General features: G+C 41.6%; 1 protein-coding gene across 1 annotated transcript in view; it reads left to right on the forward strand.

The window, feature by feature from the left end:
- Positions 1-20,057, forward strand: part of PUS7L (pseudouridine synthase 7 like) — a 364,500-nt gene that overhangs the window by 267,543 nt on the left and 76,900 nt on the right. Inside the window, exon 7 of the mRNA XM_044087411.1 lies at positions 9,661-9,932. Coding sequence (XP_043943346.1) covers positions 9,661-9,932 — 272 coding nt within the window. The remainder of the gene's footprint in view (positions 1-9,660; positions 9,933-20,057) is intronic.

Here is a 20,057-nt window from a genome sequence, read left to right on the forward strand (position 1 = left end):
CCTAATTCCCCCACAGGGGGAGCCCCTGGGGGACACTCTGATCCATGATTTGCCCATAGGACTTCTGTACACCTATCCCCCCATTCCTCTGATTCCCCAGTTTTTGAAGAAAGCACTTTAGTTGAAAAGCAAAGTGACCTTCTTAGCCCCTTATTGGCCTCAACAAGTATGGTTCCATTTCCTCCGGCCTTGCCTGCTATGCCGACCGTGGATTCTGAATCCATCTCCAGACCTGATCTCTCACCCCCAGGGGTTATCATCCGAACATCACAAGTCTTAAGGTGACAGCTTGGTTTCTCCACTTCGTTAATCGCCAGGCAGGATAGCCTTTCTTCTCCAGTACGTGATATTGTTCTGGCCTCACACAAACCATCCACCAGAAAACTCTTATTTAGACCAATGGAAGAGATTCTCTATTTGGTCTAAGAAAAGAAATCTAGATCCTTTTTCGGTTCCAGTTATGGTAGTCCTTCACTATTTGTCATAATTGTTTGAAAATGGAGCTGCAGCCTCTACCATATGAGTTCATCTAGCTGCTATTTCAAACGTTCATAATGGTTTTGGAAACTCTCCCCTAATTACTCACCGTTTATGCAAAACCTTTCTGAAAGGAGTCTCTCACATCAGACCTCCTATGAAACAACCCATTAAACCATGAGACCTCACTTTAGTTCTTCAGTCTTTGACTCAACCCCCCTTTGAGCCTGCAGCGAAATGTGACATCAAATTCTTATCATGGAAGTCACTTTTTCTAGTCGCCATCACGTCAGCTAGATGTATTTCAGAGCTGCACGCTCTATGCATTAATCGGCCCTATCTCATCTTTCATAAGGACAGAGTATCACTCCAGACAACCCCTACCTTTCTCCCCAAAGTCATTTCGGATTTCTCCATCAGTCAAACTATTGACCTCCCAGTATTTTTCCTGAATTTACTAACAAAGGGGAATACTGTCTGCATTATTTGGATGTACATAGACAATTGAGATTTTACCTGGACAGGACTAAGACAATACATAAATCAGAGCAACTATTCATTTCTTTTTCTGGCCCTAAAATGAGAAATTCTGTTTCTAAAGTGACCTTATCTGAATGGCTTAGAGATTGCATATTTTTATCATCTTGAGAAAAAGCCAATACCACAGAAAATCAAAGCCCATACTACCAGGTCAGTGGCAACTTCTGTAGCCTTTTATTCTAGAGCATACATGGATGACATCTGTGCAACAGAAACTTTGGCTTCTCCTCATATATTTATTACTCATTACAAACTGGATCTGGTCTCCAGGGGTAGAGCATCCTTCGGCTCTATGGTGCTCAGGAATATTCCTCCATGACAGCCTCCCAGGGAACAAAGGTAGCTGGGGACTCTGTCCCTTCAGTGATGAATGGGATGAAGATCAACAACTTTAGATAAAGAAGTTATGTCTTATCATAACGTTCCATCTGTGTTGTTGATCTTTACCCATTCATCACGTCCCACCCTCCGTCCCCCTCCAAAGGCTCCTAGGGAATACTTTGGGTCCAAGTGCTGTCTTAGGGCACTTGCTCAGAAACTGACTCTACTTTACTGATAAAGGGCAAACTCGATCTGAGGTAACAGGGATAAGGATATCATGGGTAAAAGCTTAGCTCGAGAGTTTTTGGCTGGCACGAGCTTGATATATGGCTGGCATGGTTCCGAGGACGGAACCGATTCCCATCAGTGATGAATGCATATAGATCAACAACACAGATGGAACGTTATGGTAAGACATAACACCTTTTTTTTTTTTTGGTGGCTGTCACTTCTGCCAGGCATATATCTGAGTTGCAGGCCCTCACTTCTATCCTGCCATATTTGGTATCCTAAAGGATAGTGTCTGTCTTCATATGAATTCTTCTTTTCATCCCAAGGTGGCTACAGGGAATAATTTGGATGAAGCCATTCAGCTTTCTTTGTTTTTCCTGATTTCTCCAACAAAAGTAAATATTTGTTGCATTACCTTGATATGCATAGAGAACTGAAGTCAAATCTAGACAAGATGAAATCTTTCAGGAAGTCTAATCAATTGTTTATCTCCTTTTCAAAGTCTTGATTGGGTAAGCCTGTTTTTTATGCTATCCAAGTGGCTGTCAGATTGCATTGCTTTTGCATACAGTTTGAAGGGAAAGATCTTGCATCACAAACCCAAAAGTCATTATACCCGAGCTGTGGCTTCTTCCACTGCCTTTTTCTACAGAGCTTTGTTGGATGATTTGTGTGCTGCTGCTGCTACTTGGGTAGGTCCTCACACTTTTGTGTCCCACTGCAAGTTAAACACTCAGTCGAGATCTGGGACTTCATTTGGTTCCACCATATTGCGGAATATCCTTCCATTGAACATCTGTGGGTGCTACATGGCTGGTGCACTCTGTCCCACAGGTTGAATCCACATGAAAAAGACAACATCAGATATGAAAGTAATGTACTCACTATAATGATAGATCTGTGTCTGTCTTTCTGCGTCAGGTCCAACCTCCCCTCCCCCTACACTCCTACCCTCACATGTCTGGCTAGTTTTTCATAAGATGACCGAGTCATTGCTTTACCTTTACTATACCTTATTTGTGGGATCCTTGGTGTCTTTCCTTTTAAGACTGTGTTTTGACAATTGAAGCAGAGAGGGGCAAACTCAGTCTGAAGTATTCTTAGTTGAGTGAATCATTAGTTATTTGTTTTATTTATTTATTTTACATTTGTTTACCGGAGAAGTCCGACTGGATAAAGCTGTCTGTTTTCAGTGGAGGCCCGGGGAAAAAAGCTCCAGAAACAATTGCTAACATACTATACATAACATATTTACATGAGCATTGTGGTTTATACATAACAGTTATAAAATAGATCAGATAATATATGATTGCATAAGGTATTTACATAAGCGTAGTGGTTTAGACGTACAATTTAAGGTAGAAGAGGCAAAACTTAGTGAACTGAAGTCACTGAGTTATGGCTAGTCTCTGATCTGAGTCAGATCCGATAACCCACAAGCTGAACCAGAGAAAAACAACACAGCTCTGTCATTATGATGAGTATATATCTTTGTTTTTTTTAGTGACTTTTGATATTTTTTTTTATTTTTACTGGGCAGGGGGGAGGAGCAAAGCTCAGTTGTCAGTGCATTCACTCTGTATCCTCTTTTACCAGATGTTAGATGAAATACAGTATTGTGTTTATATTTTATCCCCTCCCCAACACTTTTTTACCTTTTCTTCCCTTCTTATTTATTGCTACTCCTGGGTCATTTTTTGCTACTTTGTGTAACACTGGTATATTTGATGGACCTATAATTTTAGGTGAAAAGAGCCTATAAGTCAGTTCTCTAATGTATATAGATCTTAGCCCTGACTGTGCTCTTAGGCTCTGGAGGAATTTGCTGGAGAGATGGAACTGTGCAACTAGTGCTGGCTTATCCATCAAGGGATTGTGGGTGAAGGAAGCTGTCAAAGTCTTTGACATAGGCCCAAAATTCTGACGTTCATCATAGGGAGACGGAGAGCATGGGGACACTAAGGACTATAGCACTTCAGCTGATTGTTGCAGGTGTATGGAAGCATGCACCTTCATGGACTTCACATGGTGGACATTACACTCTGCTGTCTATTTGGAAGAAGGTGGTATGAACATTAAAGTCTCCAGGTCCATGCTGCAGGACTTCCACAGTATCTCTCTTGCCTCTGTTTGTCTCGGTCCTGTACATCTCTCTTTCTCTGGCTCTGGCTGTCTCTCTCTCACCCTCTCCCTTTGTCCCACGATACCACAGATTAGTGAATATATAGACAACTAAGGGAAATTTTTGAGTTGTTTATGGGACAAAAATAGCCTTCTGTGCATTCTAGTATGGATTTTTATAAACACTTGCCTTACAGATGTTGCTGTATAGTTCTAGATGGCTCTACTAGGTATTTGTGGTTAAACACGTTGCTAATGTTTTGTATATTCATCATGCTTCTTAAGCAGTGTGCTTTCCTGAGACAAGTGCCTTCCGTAGATGAAATTATTTGCTAGAGTATGTTTTATTTTATATATATTTTTGCTAACTGGATAGATGAACTAGTCTGAAGCCTCCTTTGAGCCATGACCTAAGCCAAAGGCAAGCACAAACTCAGCCTACTGCTAAGAATAGTATAAATCCATGTATAACAAAGTGTATAAACAAAAGATTATTTAATTGAAATTTAAATATGATTTGTAGATTAAATATGAACTGTTGAAGTTAATGAAGCTCATGTTGGTGTGAATGACCTGAGACGTACCTCACTGGACCATATGAAGATTGACATGGTCGAACTCGGAGTATGTGTCCCAGGCAAGTATGACCCTAGCCTTGAGCAGCATACTACCCTCACCTAGAATGATGCCACAGTATAAACAAAAAATGACTGATTTCAATAATTGGCTTAGTTTTTAGTATCATTTCAAGGGGATTCGGTTCCTGTCTGCCTGGGAAGCCATGGTCGACAAACCTTGCTGCTTTGCCAGAGATGGTTTGCAGCTGGCACCCCTAGGCTTTCGGCTGCTGGCAAAGGCTGTTGCCTCCCCCCATAGTGCTTTTTTAGGCAAGGTCTGGAAAACAACATTGGTTAATTCCATGTCGATAATTGGAACAAAATAAGGGTCATGCTGCTAAATGTTAGGAGCTTAAACCAAAAACTGCACTCCCTGGAAACACTTCTATCACTAGAAGATGTAGATTTTTGTGCAGTCACTGAAACCCGGTTTAAGGCCTCAGAGAGTACCCTGGTACTGCAAGGCTACAATGCCTTCCACACCTTTAGACGGCAAAATGAATGTGTGAAAACCAAAGGAGGCGGTGTTTCAGTCTATATTAGAAATAAATTCACCTCACATCTAGTTAGACTGGACAACTCCATGGAGTTACTTCAGGTCCAGGTTACAGTATTTAAGACCTCCATTGAAGTCCTAGCCAGTTATAGATCCCCCTCCATGGGTTATGACACCCATGTAGCCTACATAACCAAACTGTAGGCAATCCAAATTTTACCAAACACACTGGTTATGGGGGGTTTCAATTATCCCACCATCAACTAGGAAACCTACTCTAGTCCAAACTCGCTAGCACAAAAGTTCCTTGACTTTGTGAATTCAAATGCCCTGGAGCAAATTGTCCATACCCCGGGAAGATGAACAAACATTCTAGATCTGGTCTTTACCAACATGTCAAACAGGTACACTGCTACAACTGTTGGACCCTCATTAGTTAAAACTGACCACAAATCAGTCGCCTTCAAACTGACACTAACATCAGAACTCACAAAGGGTGAAATCAGACTAAAAAGCTTCACCAAGGCAAACTATACTCTCCTAGATGAAGGTATAAATGTAATCCCAAGATGAAAGTGTTAACTACCCTGAAGCTTGCACTAAAGCCCTGTACAATCACTTGCATACGTGTATAAACTCGGCTGTACCAGATAGAATTAAAGCCAGAGCTCCAAGTAAAATCAAGCTGCCATGGTGGACTACCAGCGTCAACAAACTCTACAATAAATGCAAAAAAGTTATTGTCCAAGAAAACAAAGACAAGAACCCGACAGTGTAAAAGCACCCTCCTCAGCCTTAACAGGCAAAGAAGACAACTTGTCAAATCCTTCAAGAGCTCCTTTGAGAGAAGTATAGCAAGTACTTCCAAGGATTACTATAAGGCCTTTTACAGCTACATGTGTGACCTAAAGGGTAGGACCCAAGCATGTGCAGAACTGGTGGCCAGTGGTATCACACACACTGACCCCACAGAGATAGCGAACCTGCTAGCGGATAGGTTTGGCGAAAATTTCACTCCCTTATCCCCTCCTAACCTACAACAACCACCCCCCCCCGCCCATACTTTCCCCCAACTTACATATCTGAACAGCAGGTCTTCAAACGCCCTGTCCAAGGCAAAGAACACGGCCTCTATGGGGCCAGATGACATTCCAGGTTTCTAAACAGGCTAAAACATGAACTAGCATCATCGCTAAGTACCCTTTTCAATCATAGCCTAACCACAGGCTTTGTTCCTGCGGATTGGAGAACAGCTGCAGTTATTCCCCTCCACAAAGGTGGCCTAGCAACAGACCCAGGGAATTACAGACTTATAAGCCTGACCAGCCTCATCTGTAAGGCCATGGAACATATCATGAAGGACCTCATAAATAAAGACACAGGTGACCTCCAGACCTTGCATCCTACCCAATTTGGCTTCATGAAATGCAGATCCAGCCTGTTCAATATGGTGGATTTCTTTGAAAGTGTGACCAAGGCCATTCATGAGGGCAAATCTGTGCACACAATATACCTCGACGTGGCAAAGGCTTTGACACAGTTCCACATTCGGGCATTACAGATAAACTTAGCAAACTGAATGTAAACCCTTTCATTGTAAGATGGGGTGCTAACTGGTTCACAAACCGGACACACACTATCAAAATTGGTGACTCCACATCAACCAGCAGACCTGTTACCAGAGGGATGCCACAGGAGCAGTGCTGGGCTCCCTACTGTTTGGTATATACTTCTCAGAAGTTCAGGTCAAAGCTAAAGGGTTGTGGCTGACCAAGTTTGCTGATAACTGCAAACTAGGTGCAATCATTGAATCCCCAGATGATGTCAGTATACTCCAGGATGGTCTCACACAGACCAACGACTGGTGTATTACAGGATAGTCTCACACAGACCAGTGACTGGTGTATTAGTCACTGTCTCAAACTGAATGCAAAGAAATGCATCATCATTCCCTTTGGTAAAAACTATGGCCCTACATACTATTAAATCAATAACAGTACCCTAAGTACCCATGAAGTGGTAAGGGACCTGGGATCATAGGTTGACTGTGACCTTAACCACCACGTGTCTACCATTGTAAGGAAAGCTTTCTACATAGCTCACTTGATTAGTAAAGGCATCACCTCGAGAGCAAACCCCCCTCTACTCGGCACCTACTTGGCCCATAATTGAGTATAACGCCCCATTCGGTATGTACTGTATTAAGCATCTACAACAATTAGAGAGACCTCAGAGGTTTCTAACAAAGAAGATCAAGGGCCTGCAACATGCCTTACATGGACCAACTAAAGTCCCTGTCACTATACTCCATATCATATAGACTTCTTGGGGGAGACTTGCGTCTGGCCTGCAGAGCAACCCAAGACTGCATATCCATAACTCAAATGTGTCTAGGGCTACCTGTTCCAAGGACTTAAATATGGCCTGTGACTTAAATAGGACATGCTGGAGAGACAAATTTATCTCGCAGCGACTGCCACGTCTTTGGAACAGGCTACCAATTCATGTGAAACCGAGCACCTCTAGGACACTGTTCAAGAGGAACCTAGATAAGTGGATGGGGCACCATTGATTCTTAAGGGGATAGTGCCCAAAACCCTTCTGGACATGGGGACTCATCACTAAATGCAGTCTTTGGTATTGACTAGCACCTCTATGGTATTACATTGGGTTGAAATGGATAGGCTTAAAATGACCTTTGGGTTGATAGCCTAGAAATCTCCTGTAATCCTATGATTCTGTGATCCTAATCAAGAACTCTTGAAACTTTATAATAAGAGTGAGTTCAAACTGGTTATCAGTAAGCATTTACATGACAAATAGTCTTGATTTTTATGACTGTGTCTCTGATCATAACCAGATTGTGTGTTCAAGAAATGGATGTTGGGAAATTCACCTAGCAAGTAAAGTTGTGGTAATTATCTGTTTAACTGGATAAGTTTACACACCCCCTGTTAAAATGCCAGGTTTGTGTGATATAAAAGCATGAGACCACAATAAATCATTTTGAAACTTTTCCCACCTTTAATGTGACCTATAACCTGTACAATTCAATGAATAAACAAATTTGTTAGGGGAAAAAATATAAAAAATAAAAAAACATAAGTGTGCACACCCTTAAACTAATACCTTGTGTCCACACCCTTAAACTAATACTTTGTTGAAGCAACATTTGGTTTAATTACAGCATTCAGTCTTTTTGGGTAGGAATTTATCAGTTGGGAGGCTGGCCTAATGGTTAAGGTGTTTGCCTTATAAACACAAGGTGCAGGGTTTGAGTCTCACAAGGTATAATTGTCTAGGCTTACAATGGCTCGCAAGGGCAGTTAGCGTAGTACTAACCTATAACCTATGAAACTATAAGCATGGCACATCTTGACTTGGCAATATTTGCCCATTCTTCCTTGCAAAAGCGCTCCATATCTGTCAGATTGTGAGGGCATCTCTTGTCCACAGCCCTCTTCAAGTCACCCCACAGATTATCTATTGGATTTAAGTCTGGGCCATTCCAAAACTTTAATTTTCTTCTGGTGAAGCCATTCTTTTGTTGATTTGGATGTATGCTTGGGGTCATTGTCATGTTGAAAGGTGACATCTTTACCTTTCTAGTAGATGCCTGAAGGTTTTGGGCCAAAAGTGTCTGGTATTTGGAACTGTTCATAATTCCCTCCACCTTGACTAAAGCTCCAGTGCAAGCTGAAGAAAAGCAACCCCAAAGCATGATACTGCCACCACTATGCCAAACTGTGGGAATGGAGTTCTTTTGGTGATGCGAAGTGTTGTTTTTGCTCCCAACGTACCTTTTGGAATTGTGGCCAAAAAGTTTAACCGTGGTCTCATCAGACCATAACACATTTTCCCACATGCTTTTGGGAGACTTGATGTATTGTTTTGCAAATTTTAGCTGAGCCTGGATGTTTTTCTGTGTAAGATAAGGCTTCCGTCTTGCAACCCTACCTCATAGTCCAGACATATTGAGAATACGGCAGATTGTTGTCACATGTAGTACACAACCAGTACTTGCCAGAAATTCCTACAGCTCCTTCAGTGTTGCTGTAGGTCTCTTGGCAGCCTCCCTGACCAGTTTTCGTCTCGTCTTTTCATCAGTTTTGGAGGGACGTCCAGTTCTTTGCAAAGTCACTGTTGTCCCATATTTTCTCCACTTTTTGATGACTGTCTTCACTGTATTCCATGGTATATCCAATGCTGTGGAAATTTTTTTGTACCCTTCTCCTGACTGATACCTTTCAACAATGAGATCTCTTTGATGCTTTGTAAGCTGTCTGCAAACCATGGCTTTTGCTATAGCAGGCAACTGAGTAAATGTCAGGAAAATCCTATTAGGACAGCTGAACTTTATTTGGGGTTAATCGTTGTCTCTTTAATTGATGGCAGGTGTATACCCAAGAAGACTGAATGCTGTAATTAAATCAAAAGGTGCTTCAGCAAAGTATTAGTTTAAGAGTGTGCACACATAACAAAGTATTAGTTTAAAGGTGTGCACACTTGTGCAACCTGCATATTGTACGTTTTTTATTTTTTATATTTTTCCCCTAACAGATTTGTTTGTTTTTCAATTGAATTGTACAGGTTATAGGTCACATTAAAGGTGGGCAGAGTTTTGAAATGGTTTATTGTGGTCTCATTTTTTTATAGCACAAAAATCTGGCATTTTAACAGGGGTGTGTAAACTTTTATATCCACTGTATGTGCAATCCTTTTTTTGTCCGTCTCCCAGATGGTAATGCAAAAGCTACTTTATATTTCACAGTGCTTTGCACATTAAGCCATTGCTTAAATGTATAACTTGCTTATCTTGGTATATGTTGCTAAATGTTTATAATTTGTTTGTTTCAGCGGATGCTAAAGGAACTCTTGCAGTAATGCCAGAATTTAAAGTTCGAGAAAGAATGATACTTCGTGCATTAAACAGATATGGCATGGACAAAGATGGCTGTACCAGAGCATGGTTTAGCATTCCTCATTCCATGCGTATTTTTTACGTCCATGCTTACTGCAGCAAGGTTTGGAATCAGGCAGCGTCCTATAGATTTGAGACATATGGACAGAAAGTTGTAGAGGGTGACTTGGTTATACTTGAATCAGATGCAGAGAAAGAAGCTCCTGTGGTAAGATAAATATGTCACATTTATAGAATTATGTATTTCTGAAGGTAATTCTTTTTTGCCATAAAGTAGCATGTAGTAGTTGTATGTACTGTTATATTCTTCTGTGTAAAATCAAAAAGGCCTGGCTTCAATGATAACATTTTCCCAGTAGAATAGAATTCATTAAAGTGCTGTAGGGGGCTTGCACCCCTGTATTATATGGTAAACATCAAAGTTTGGACTGACTCCCATGAGAATGCTTCTTGTCAACAACTCTAATTTGTGATCACGTGTAATCATGCTGTACGATTATTATAGTTTGTGGTAGAACTTGATTTGGTACAATAATGCTTCTCTGAATTATCATATTCACTGAAAGTCATTCTTTGTTGGAGGCACTATATAGCATTGTGTAGGGAATGTGTTCTGGCTACAACCCAGCCTTCTCGGGTACAGGTAAAAGCCTGGACACTAGAGGACCCTGCAGGGGAGGGAGGGAGAGGAGTAAAGAGCTGCAATCTATACATCTCAACTGTCCAGTTGTTTGCAGAATTTCTAGATTTTTGCTTCATATTTTTGGTCTGTTCCTCATGAAATTTGTGGGTTCCTGGCAAATCATTGAGGACTGAAGTCACTAAATAATGAAAACCATTTGATTTTCAGATGTCATAACCTTCAGAAAATGCATGATGATGATGATGATGCAGATGCAAAATCTGTTATTTGAAGGATGCAAAGCTAGCTGGAGAGACAGTACCATATTGTTTCCCTTCTTTTGCTCCGGAGATTTTTTTATTAAAACTGCTTTATTTTCCAGATTTTCTAAAAATTACAGTGTACAATCCACATGCATTGTGCACTAAACAGTTCTGGTGGTTGGCCCTTTATTTTATACTTAACAAATTTAGCTTTTTGTTTAATTAACAGTGGGTGCAACCCATGACCAGAGTTTGCAGGTATTGTTCTCACATCTTTTCCTTTTTTGCATTGTAAACAACATGTTAGGTTAATTTCTCATTTTCCTTTATTCCCCTCAGTGTTGCAATGTGTAATCCTTTCCAGTCTCATACTTCCCTTGCTCACATCCTCATCTGCTATTTTTCATATCCCAGTTATTCCACTTTTATTTATGGAATTTATTGAGTATTTTGTGAATTTGTTGTATTTATTTCATTTTTCCCATTTCTTGCATCTTGGCCATAACTTTGCCTGTTGTAAGCGCTACTGGTTCATTTTCAATTTCTTAGTTATTCCTTTATTGGTTGTAATTAATAAAAGGGTTGCTACTGCCAAAATATGTCTGATCAGTCTTCTCCCTTCTATCCGGTTCCGGCAAAAATTTACCTCATTCATGTGCCACTCTCTACCTAAGACTTCTTGAATAAGCTTATGTAAGACTCTGTTGAAGATGTTCTTCATTCCACATTGCTGCAGTCCTAACTATTGGGTAGTCCGCTGTCCAGTCGGCCCGAATACCAAAGTATATGGCTGACGTCGGTCAGGCGCATTAGACTGACGTCAGTACGTCAGGGTACTAATGCGCATGACCGACGTCATATCCTCAGTCTTTTTTTGCCGCATGGTCCGATGCAGAAGCAATTTTGCGAGTGCAGGTTGGCGTTCTGAAAGTTTCTGAAGTCAGAGTTTCAGACCGAATCAAAGTTGGCTAAGTACCCCGTTGGGGAATATTTTGGTTTTTTCTTGCCTCAGTATTTAACCGGATGTCAGAAAAAGTGAATAACTGTATTTCTTGTGAAACAGATACCTCATAGGGATTACCATACTTTGTGTATACCTTGTTTAGGGCCTGAGCACGACGTTGTTGGATGCCGCTCTTGTGCTAGATTTAACAAACGCACTATTAAGAGACGGTTAGACTGTGCCAGGTTAGTTTTTGGGAAGCGTTGTAATTATAAAATGCCGTCGGATTCTTGACGCCCTTGAGCAAAAAGCGCAAGGATAAAGCAGCAAAGCCTAGAGTGGAAGAACCGACAGTCCCTGACGCCGGTTCTTTAGAGGGCTTAGTGGAGCCGGAGGTTCTGCCAGGTGTTTCTTTGGAGTCTCAGGGAGAGACTTTATTGTTACAGGATGTATCCTCTCAGGAAGTAGGCCAGGCTGAGGGGGCTTCTCAGGTGGCTGTTCTTCCCTCTCTTCCTAAGGTGGTTAGGGCCTCCCCCTCTGTTCCCAAGGCTTCTTTGAGAGGCAGGCCTAGTGTAGCTTCAGTGGGGGTTTCTCCTAGTGCTTCAGGGTCTTTACCTAAGAAACATATGCTTAAAATGGCAGAGGATTTGATTACTATGATTAGAGGTTCTATGCCCCCTCCTGATAAGAGGCCTAGGGTGGAACCTGAGTTTGAGAGTTTTGAGCACTGTTCGGAGGCTTCTGAGTCTTCGGCTGAAGACTTGCAGGAGTATCCTCCTTATTCTGATTCTGATGTGGATGATTCTACTCCTTCAGCTTCTCCTCCTGAGGATTTTTCATTTTCAGAGACTCTGCATTCCATGAGGGAGCATTTTAAATGGGAAGGTCAAGATTTCTCTGATTCCAGGAAGAGGCTTAGGGAATTCTTGTTTTACCCCAGCATAGGCCTTTAGCTATACCTCCTGTTCTGAATGTGGTGGAAGATGTTTTGCAGAGGCTTCCTGAATCCTGATTCTTTGCCTCCTGCCCCAGTTAAACCGGATAGGTACTATAGGGTGCCTGAGGCTCATAAGTATCTTTTAAGAGTCCTAGGGCAGACCCGAAACTGTCTCTCAGGGGCCTAAAGGTGAAGGCCTCTGTTGTTAAAAATCCTGTTCCTCCTGATAAAGAGGCAAGGGCTTTGGATAGATGGGGAAAGAAAGTGTATACTTCTTCCACTTTAGCCATGAGGGCATTGAATTGTCAGTTTCACATGTTAAAATATCAGAATTACCTCCTTTCACAATTGAAATCTAAGGTGGATGCTCTGGCAGAAGGTATTGAGTGTAAAGAGTTGCAGGATTTAGTTCATGTGTCTGAACAGGTGGGTAAACATTCCTTGCAGTGTGGTTTTGATGCTGTGCAGGCCTCCTCGAGGTGGCTGCCACTGGTTCTGTTCTTCAGGCATACCTGGTTGAGAGATCAGAATTTAGCTGAGCATGTTAAAACAAGGATTTTGGATGCTCCTTTGCAGTCTGATGTGTTGTTTGGTTCGCCTGTGGAAGCAGTTTTAAAGAAAATGGAGGACAAGGCTAAGTCTATGCAAACTGTTAGGATTTTTGCAGGTGCAGCCTCCAAGTTTAGTAGAAATTGGCCTACTAAGGGATGGACTTATCCTGCTTATGATTCCCAGTCTAGGGGTAGGTCTAGGCGTGGTAGGGGCAGAGCTCAAGGTTCTTTTAGGCCTAGGACAGGGAGTTCCCTGCTCAGACTTCTGGTGAGGGCAGGGGTCAGTCCTTTCGTAAGCAGACCCAATGACCTGCCTTTTCAGCTGCCAGTACATTCTCGCCTGGCAGCACCTTTGGGAGGAAGGCTGTCTCTTTTCAAAGAAAATTGGGATTTAATTACCCAAGACAGATGGGTTCTGGATATCATTCACCACGGTTACAGGTTTTATTTCCATACCTTGCCTCCTTTCAAAGGCATGCCAGACATTCCTCCTCTACAAAGAAAAGAGGCTCACAAGCAAATTTCTCTGTTGCTCCAAATAGGGGCCATTCAGCCAGTTCCTGTGCCAGAAAGGGGCCTAGGATTTTATTCTCGCCTGTTCCTAGTACCGAAAAGGGGAACACGTGGAGACCAATTTTGGATTTATCTATCCTCAACACTTATCTGGGCATTCCCAAGTTCAAAATGTTGACGTTACAGCAACTTTTACCTCTGCTGGGCAAAGATCACTGGATGGTAACTTTAGATCTAAAGGAAGCTTACCTTCATGTGCCAATACGACTAAGTTGCAGGAAGTATCTGCCGAGCTGGAAATTCTCATTATCAGTTCTCTGCATTGCCCTTTGGCTTATCTACTGCGCCCAGAGTATTCACAAAGGTTCTGGATCCAGTGATAGCTTACTTCAGGCTAAAAGGAATTCAAATCTATCCTTACTTGGACGACTGCCTGATTCTGGCTCAACAAAAGGAAGACCTTCTACAGCATTTGGAATATGTCATAGCAGTGCTAAGATGCCTAGGGTATTCTGTGAACGAAATAAAGTCCAGTCTAGTACCCTCTCAAGACATGTGCTTTCTGGGTGTGAGACTGAATACAGCAGCCCAGATGGCCTTTTTAACCCCGGACAAACAAAAGAATCTTTCCAGTTACTTCCATCACCTATCTCTTCAGTCCGGGCTGACTGCAAGGACAGTCCTTCAAGCCTTAGGGTTCATGGCATCTTGTATTCTGGTGCTTCCCAATGCCAAACTGCATATGAGGAAGCTACAATGGTATCTCAAAAATCTGTGGACACAGCACTGCCAGGATTTGGACACTGTCATTCAAATAATACCTTGCATTCAAAAGGAATTTTTGTGGTGGGCTCAGGAATGTCACCTAAACAAGGGACTCTCTGTGACCCGGCCAGAGGCAAGTCAGATTCTAACGACAGATGCCTCAGATATTGCTTGAGGAGCTCATCTAAATGGAAAGTGGATACAAGACAAGTGGCCTGCCAGACTACAGCATCTACATATCAACATGAAAGAGATGTTAGCAGTCCAGTTTGCATTAATGGCTTTCAAGGAGTTACTTCTTCCAGGGCAGGTGTTGATTCTAACAGACAACACAACTGTCATGTGGTACATCAACAAACAAGGGGGAACACATTCTTACCCATTGTGCAGACAAGCAATGATTTTATGGGAGACTGCGCTCAGTTTGCAACTAACTCTTCAGGCAAGGTTTCTGCCGGGAGCACAGAACTCCTTAGCAGATGTGTTAAGCAGACAAATCATGGATCCCCACGAGTGGAAACTGGATCTTCATGTATTTCAGACATTGACAGTGTCATGGGGAACTCCAGACATAGATCTGTTCGCTTCTCCACTAAACCACCAGCTGCCAAAGTTTTGCACAAAGAGGTTTCATCACACAGCTTGGAAAGTGGATGCTCTTTCTTTCAGTTGGAAAAATCTTCATGTGTATGCGTTTCCACCTCTGCCTCTTCTTCCAAAGGTGCTTCTAAAGGTCAGACAAGACAAGCCAAGGATGATTTTAATAGCTCCAGATTGGCCTCGACAGCACTGGTACCCATTACTGAGGAGTCTGGTAAGGAAGCCTCCATGGCCTTTACCCTTGATTCCACTCCTGTTGTCTCAGAAGGATGGTCACCTGCTCAATGTCAAGCTTCACTCTCTTCATCTAACAGCCTGGCATATTCTGTTTTGAAAGACAGCAGGTCTCAACTTCCTCAACAAGTTTTAAATGTGATTATGGAAGCCAGGAGACCTAGCACAAGGAAAGTGTACGCAGAAAAATGGAAGAGATTTTTATTTTGGAGTGCAGCAAATAATTTGGAGATTTCTGAGCCTAATTTGAGTGTGGCTCTTCAATATCTTACTGAGTTATTGGACAAAGGTTTGTCTTTCTCTTCCATTAAGATTCATGCTGCAGCAATTTCAGCTCACTATGATTGTGACCCACCATTGTTTTCGCATCCTTTGTTCAAGCAATTTCTTAGAGGGGCAAAGAATATAAGACCCGCACGTAGAGCTCCTACTCCTGCTTGGGATCTCAATTTTGTGTTGGAGAAACTTACTCTACAACCTTTTGAGCCTCGGCTACTGCTGAATTGAAATACTTGTCATGGAAGACTGCTTTTTTGTTGGCCATTACTTCTGCAAGAAGGGTTTCTGAGTTGCAGGCCCTTATGGCAGTGGAGCCTTTTTTGATTTTTCATAAGGATAGGGTATCTTTACGTACTAATCCTTCCTTTATGCCTAAGGTGGTTTCTAGTGTGGCTTTAAACCAAACTATTCATTTGCCTACTTTTTATGCAGATCCCCAAAATAAAGGGGAAAAGATTTTACACACTTTAGATGTACACAGGCAATTGCGTTATTATTTGAGCAGGACTAAGGATTTTAGGCAGTCTCAGCAGTTGTTTGTTTCTTTTGCTTTGAGTTCGCAGGGCAAGCCTGTATCAAAACAAACTATTTCTAGGTGGATTGGGTGTTGCATTGCATTTTGTTATTCCCATCATGGCAAAGAGATTCCAGCTGGGATTAGGCCTCATTCCACTAGGGCTACTGCCACTTCAACAGCATTTCTAAGGGGGGTGGCAACTAAGGATATTTTGGAGGCAGCTACGTGGAGTTCAGTGCATACTTTCTCTAAGCATTACCACCTTCCTCTCTACTCTAAGTCTAGGGCTGGTTTTGCCACAGCTATTTTGCAAGGCATGTTATCAGCTCCTGCTTCCTTATGATTTGCCAGCCTCCCTTACCTCTGCTTTGGGATTCTACCCAATAGTTAGGACTGCAGCAATGTGGAATGAAGAACATAGTACAGTTTTGTACCTACCATAAATGTAGATGTTCGAGGATCCACATTGCTGCAGTCCAATCCTCCCTCCTGCCCCTCTGTGTTTAGGGGTGGTTCTGTAGGTGAGATTTTATTCTGGTACCTTTGTATATAGTGTATATATTTTTGGTGCAGGTATGTTTGGTGTTTTTGGTTTTGGCCTTATCTTTTCAGGGTCTTCTGACATCTGGGGCAAGAAAAGACTGAGGATATGACGTCGGTCATGCGCATTAGTACCCTGACGTACTGACGTCAGTCTAATGCGCCCTGACCGACGTCAGCCATATACTTTGGTATTCGGGCCGACTGGACAGCGGACTACCCAATAGTTAGGACTGCAGCAATGTGGATCCTCGAACATCTACATTTATGGTAGGTACAAAACTGTACTTTATTTACTTTTTTCACATTCCCAAAAGATATGACTCCAATCTTCCTTGTAAATTTTCTCATATCTCCATCATATCTTTCTTACTTCTGGAAACTTACTGTGGAGTGTAAAAGTACTTATGTAAGCATTTCACAGCAAAAAGTTGAACTTCCTTGAATTGGTAGCTGTTCTTTGAGCTGTGCAGATTTCCTTCCACTTTTTTCTATTTTTTCCTTGCCTACTTGCTGTTGCTAAATCTGGATCTGTTTACATCTCCTCATCCATCTGTCCTGTTTTAATGCCCTGTACAATGTACGTACTTGCCATTTAGTAGATGCTGCCTTATTTCAAGCATCTGTTAATCTTTTTATCAGTTCTGGTCTGTCTAAATTCCTTTGTTCCAGTTTTTTTTCATGTTTGCCATAGATATACATCCCATCTGTAGTCTAGTATCATTCTTCTATTGATCTGGGAATTTTCCCAAATTTCCTCCCACCTTATTCTCGTGTCTTCTTTTCTGAAATTGTCCCAGTAATAGAGACATTCGACTGTAAGCAAGAGCACATTGTCTCGTATTCCTTAAGCATACAACACACTGAGATCGGCTGTCGGCCTTCCTAACCCTTGGACAATCTTGCCTTGAGTTCCGTTTTACACAGAATGCATGGCCTCACATTGTAGCATCAGCAGTACTAATGCTCTTTACTTTGTAGTTAAATGAAAATTCACAAAATTAGCTTTATCTGGAAGTAAACCCAGCTTAGGAAGTGCTTTCAGATGACCAGCTGCAAGTTCCACCTTGAGTACTGCATGTTAGCAAGTCGCATTCATGGATGCATTTTGACCCCTGACTTGCAACAAACAGTGCAGCATTTGGCAATGAGAAGGTGGCATCATGTTTCTATTTACTTTGCAGAAGCAGTGTCATTCTTGACATATTACCTACCTTGTCTCTGTATACCGTTTAATGTAACCTCTTCTTAGGCATATTGTTTTGTCAACCAAAATCACATTAGAAAATCATTCGGTAGTATGAAATAAATGAACAAAGGAAGTAGCACTTTCGATGTGTTGGGTGTTTTTTTACGATCAAGTATTGCTGTGTTTGATTATAGAAAGTTTGGCTGATGGTCTGTTCTCTTGTCTGTCTTTGTGACTGAAATCCAAAAATATGTATAGACAGCCACTTCCCAAAAGTAAACCATTAGCTTGATGTTATATCCTGGTGTCTTATGTAAATCATAAAGGTAAAGGGAGTGTCGCTGTCATGTATTCTAATACCATATCAGGCACAGATGTTCACAGCAACACCCCAGGAAGATCCAGGTTGAGTCACCATCCAGGTAAACAAGTTTTGGAAAGTCACACATAGCTGTATTTATATCCCACTAGAATCTCCAGAAGGCACAACAGAGGATATTTTATCCTGGCTGACCAAGAATGTCAAATGTAAATTGCTTCTCATGGACAGCTTTGCCAGATGATACGTATCATCCTTCAAAAATTGTTGTGTTTTTATTGGTGCAACATGTTAACACAGGCACAAGGACTGATAATGTACTAGAAAGGAAAGTGTCTTAGATGGGATACTATCTTCATGATACAACAGATGGAGCTATGCCGACTGATAATGTACCTAGAAAGGAGAGCATCTTAGATCGCATACTGTTGTCATCGTACAACAGATGGGTTTATGCCGACTGATAATGTACCTAGAAAGGAGAGCATCTTAGATCGCATACTGTTGTCATCGTACAACAGATGTGTTTATGCCGACTGATAATGTACCTAGAAAGGAAAGCATCTTAGATCGCATACTGTTGTCATCGTACAACAGATGGGTTTATGCCGACTGATAATGTACCTAGAAAGGAGAGCATCTTAGATCGCATACTGTTGTCATCGTACAATAGATGGGTTTATGCCAACTGATAATGTACCTAGAAAGGAAAGCATCTTAGATAGCATACTGTTGTCATCGTACAACAGATGGGTTTATGCCGACTGATAATGTACCTAGAAAGGAAAGCATCTTAGATCGCATACTGTTGTCATCGTACAACAGACGGGTTTATGCCGACTGATAATGTACCTAGAAAGGAAAGCATCTTAGATCGTATACTGTTGTCATCGTACAACAGATGGGTTTATGCCGACTGATAATGTACCTAGAAAAGGAAAGCATCTTAGATCGCATAATGTTGTTATCGTACAACAGATGGTTTATGCCGACTGATAATGTACCTAGAAAGGAAAGCATCTTAGATCGCATACTGTTGTCATCGTACAACAGATGGTTTATGCCGACTGATAATGTACCTAGAAAGGAAAGCATGGTAGATCGCATACTGTTGTCATCGTACAACAGATGGAGCTATGCCGACTGATAATGTACCTAGAAAGGAAAGCATCTTAGATCGCATACTGTTGTCATCGTACAACAAACGGGTTTATGCTGACTGATAATGTACCTAGAAAGGAAAGCATCTTAGATCACATACTGTTGTCATCGTACAACAGATGGGTTTATGCCGACTGATAATGTACCTAGAAAGGAAAGCATCTTAGATCGCATACTGTTGTCATTGTACAACAGACGGGTTTATGCCGACTGATAATGTACCTAGAAAGGAAAGCATCTTAGATCGCATACTGTTGTCATCGTACAACAGACGGGTTTATGCCGACTGATAATGTACCTAGAAAAGAAAGCATCTTAGATCGCATACTGTTGTCATCGTACAACAGATGGGTTTATGCCGACTGATAATGTATCTAGAAAGGAAAGCATCTTAGATAGCATACTGTTGTCATCGTACAACAGATGGGTTTATGCCGACTGATAATGTACCTAGAAAGGAAAGCATCTTAGATTGCATACTGTTGTCATCGTACAACAGATGGGTTTATGCCGACTGATAATGTACCTAGAAAGGAAAGCATCTTAGATCGCATACTGTTGTCATCGTACAACAGATGGGTTTATGCCGACTGATAATGTACCTAGAAAGGAAAGCATCTTAGATTGCATACTGTTGTCATCGTACAACAGATGGGTTTATGCTGACTGATAATGTACCTAGAAAGGAAAGCATTTTAGATAGCATACTGTTGTCATCGTACAACAGATGGGTTTATGCCGACTGATAATGTACCTAGAAAGGAAAGCATCTTAGATTGCATACTGTTGTCATCGTACAACAGATGGGTTTATGCCGACTGATAATGTACCTAGAAAGGAAAGCATCTTAGATAGCATACTGTTGTCATCGTACAACAGATGGGTTTATGCCGACTAATA

The sequence above is a fragment of the Protopterus annectens genome, chromosome 11.part0, assembly GCF_019279795.1.
Source record: "Protopterus annectens isolate FY-2018-M chromosome 11.part0, PAN1.0, whole genome shotgun sequence".
Taxonomy (NCBI): Eukaryota; Metazoa; Chordata; order Ceratodontiformes; family Protopteridae; genus Protopterus; species Protopterus annectens.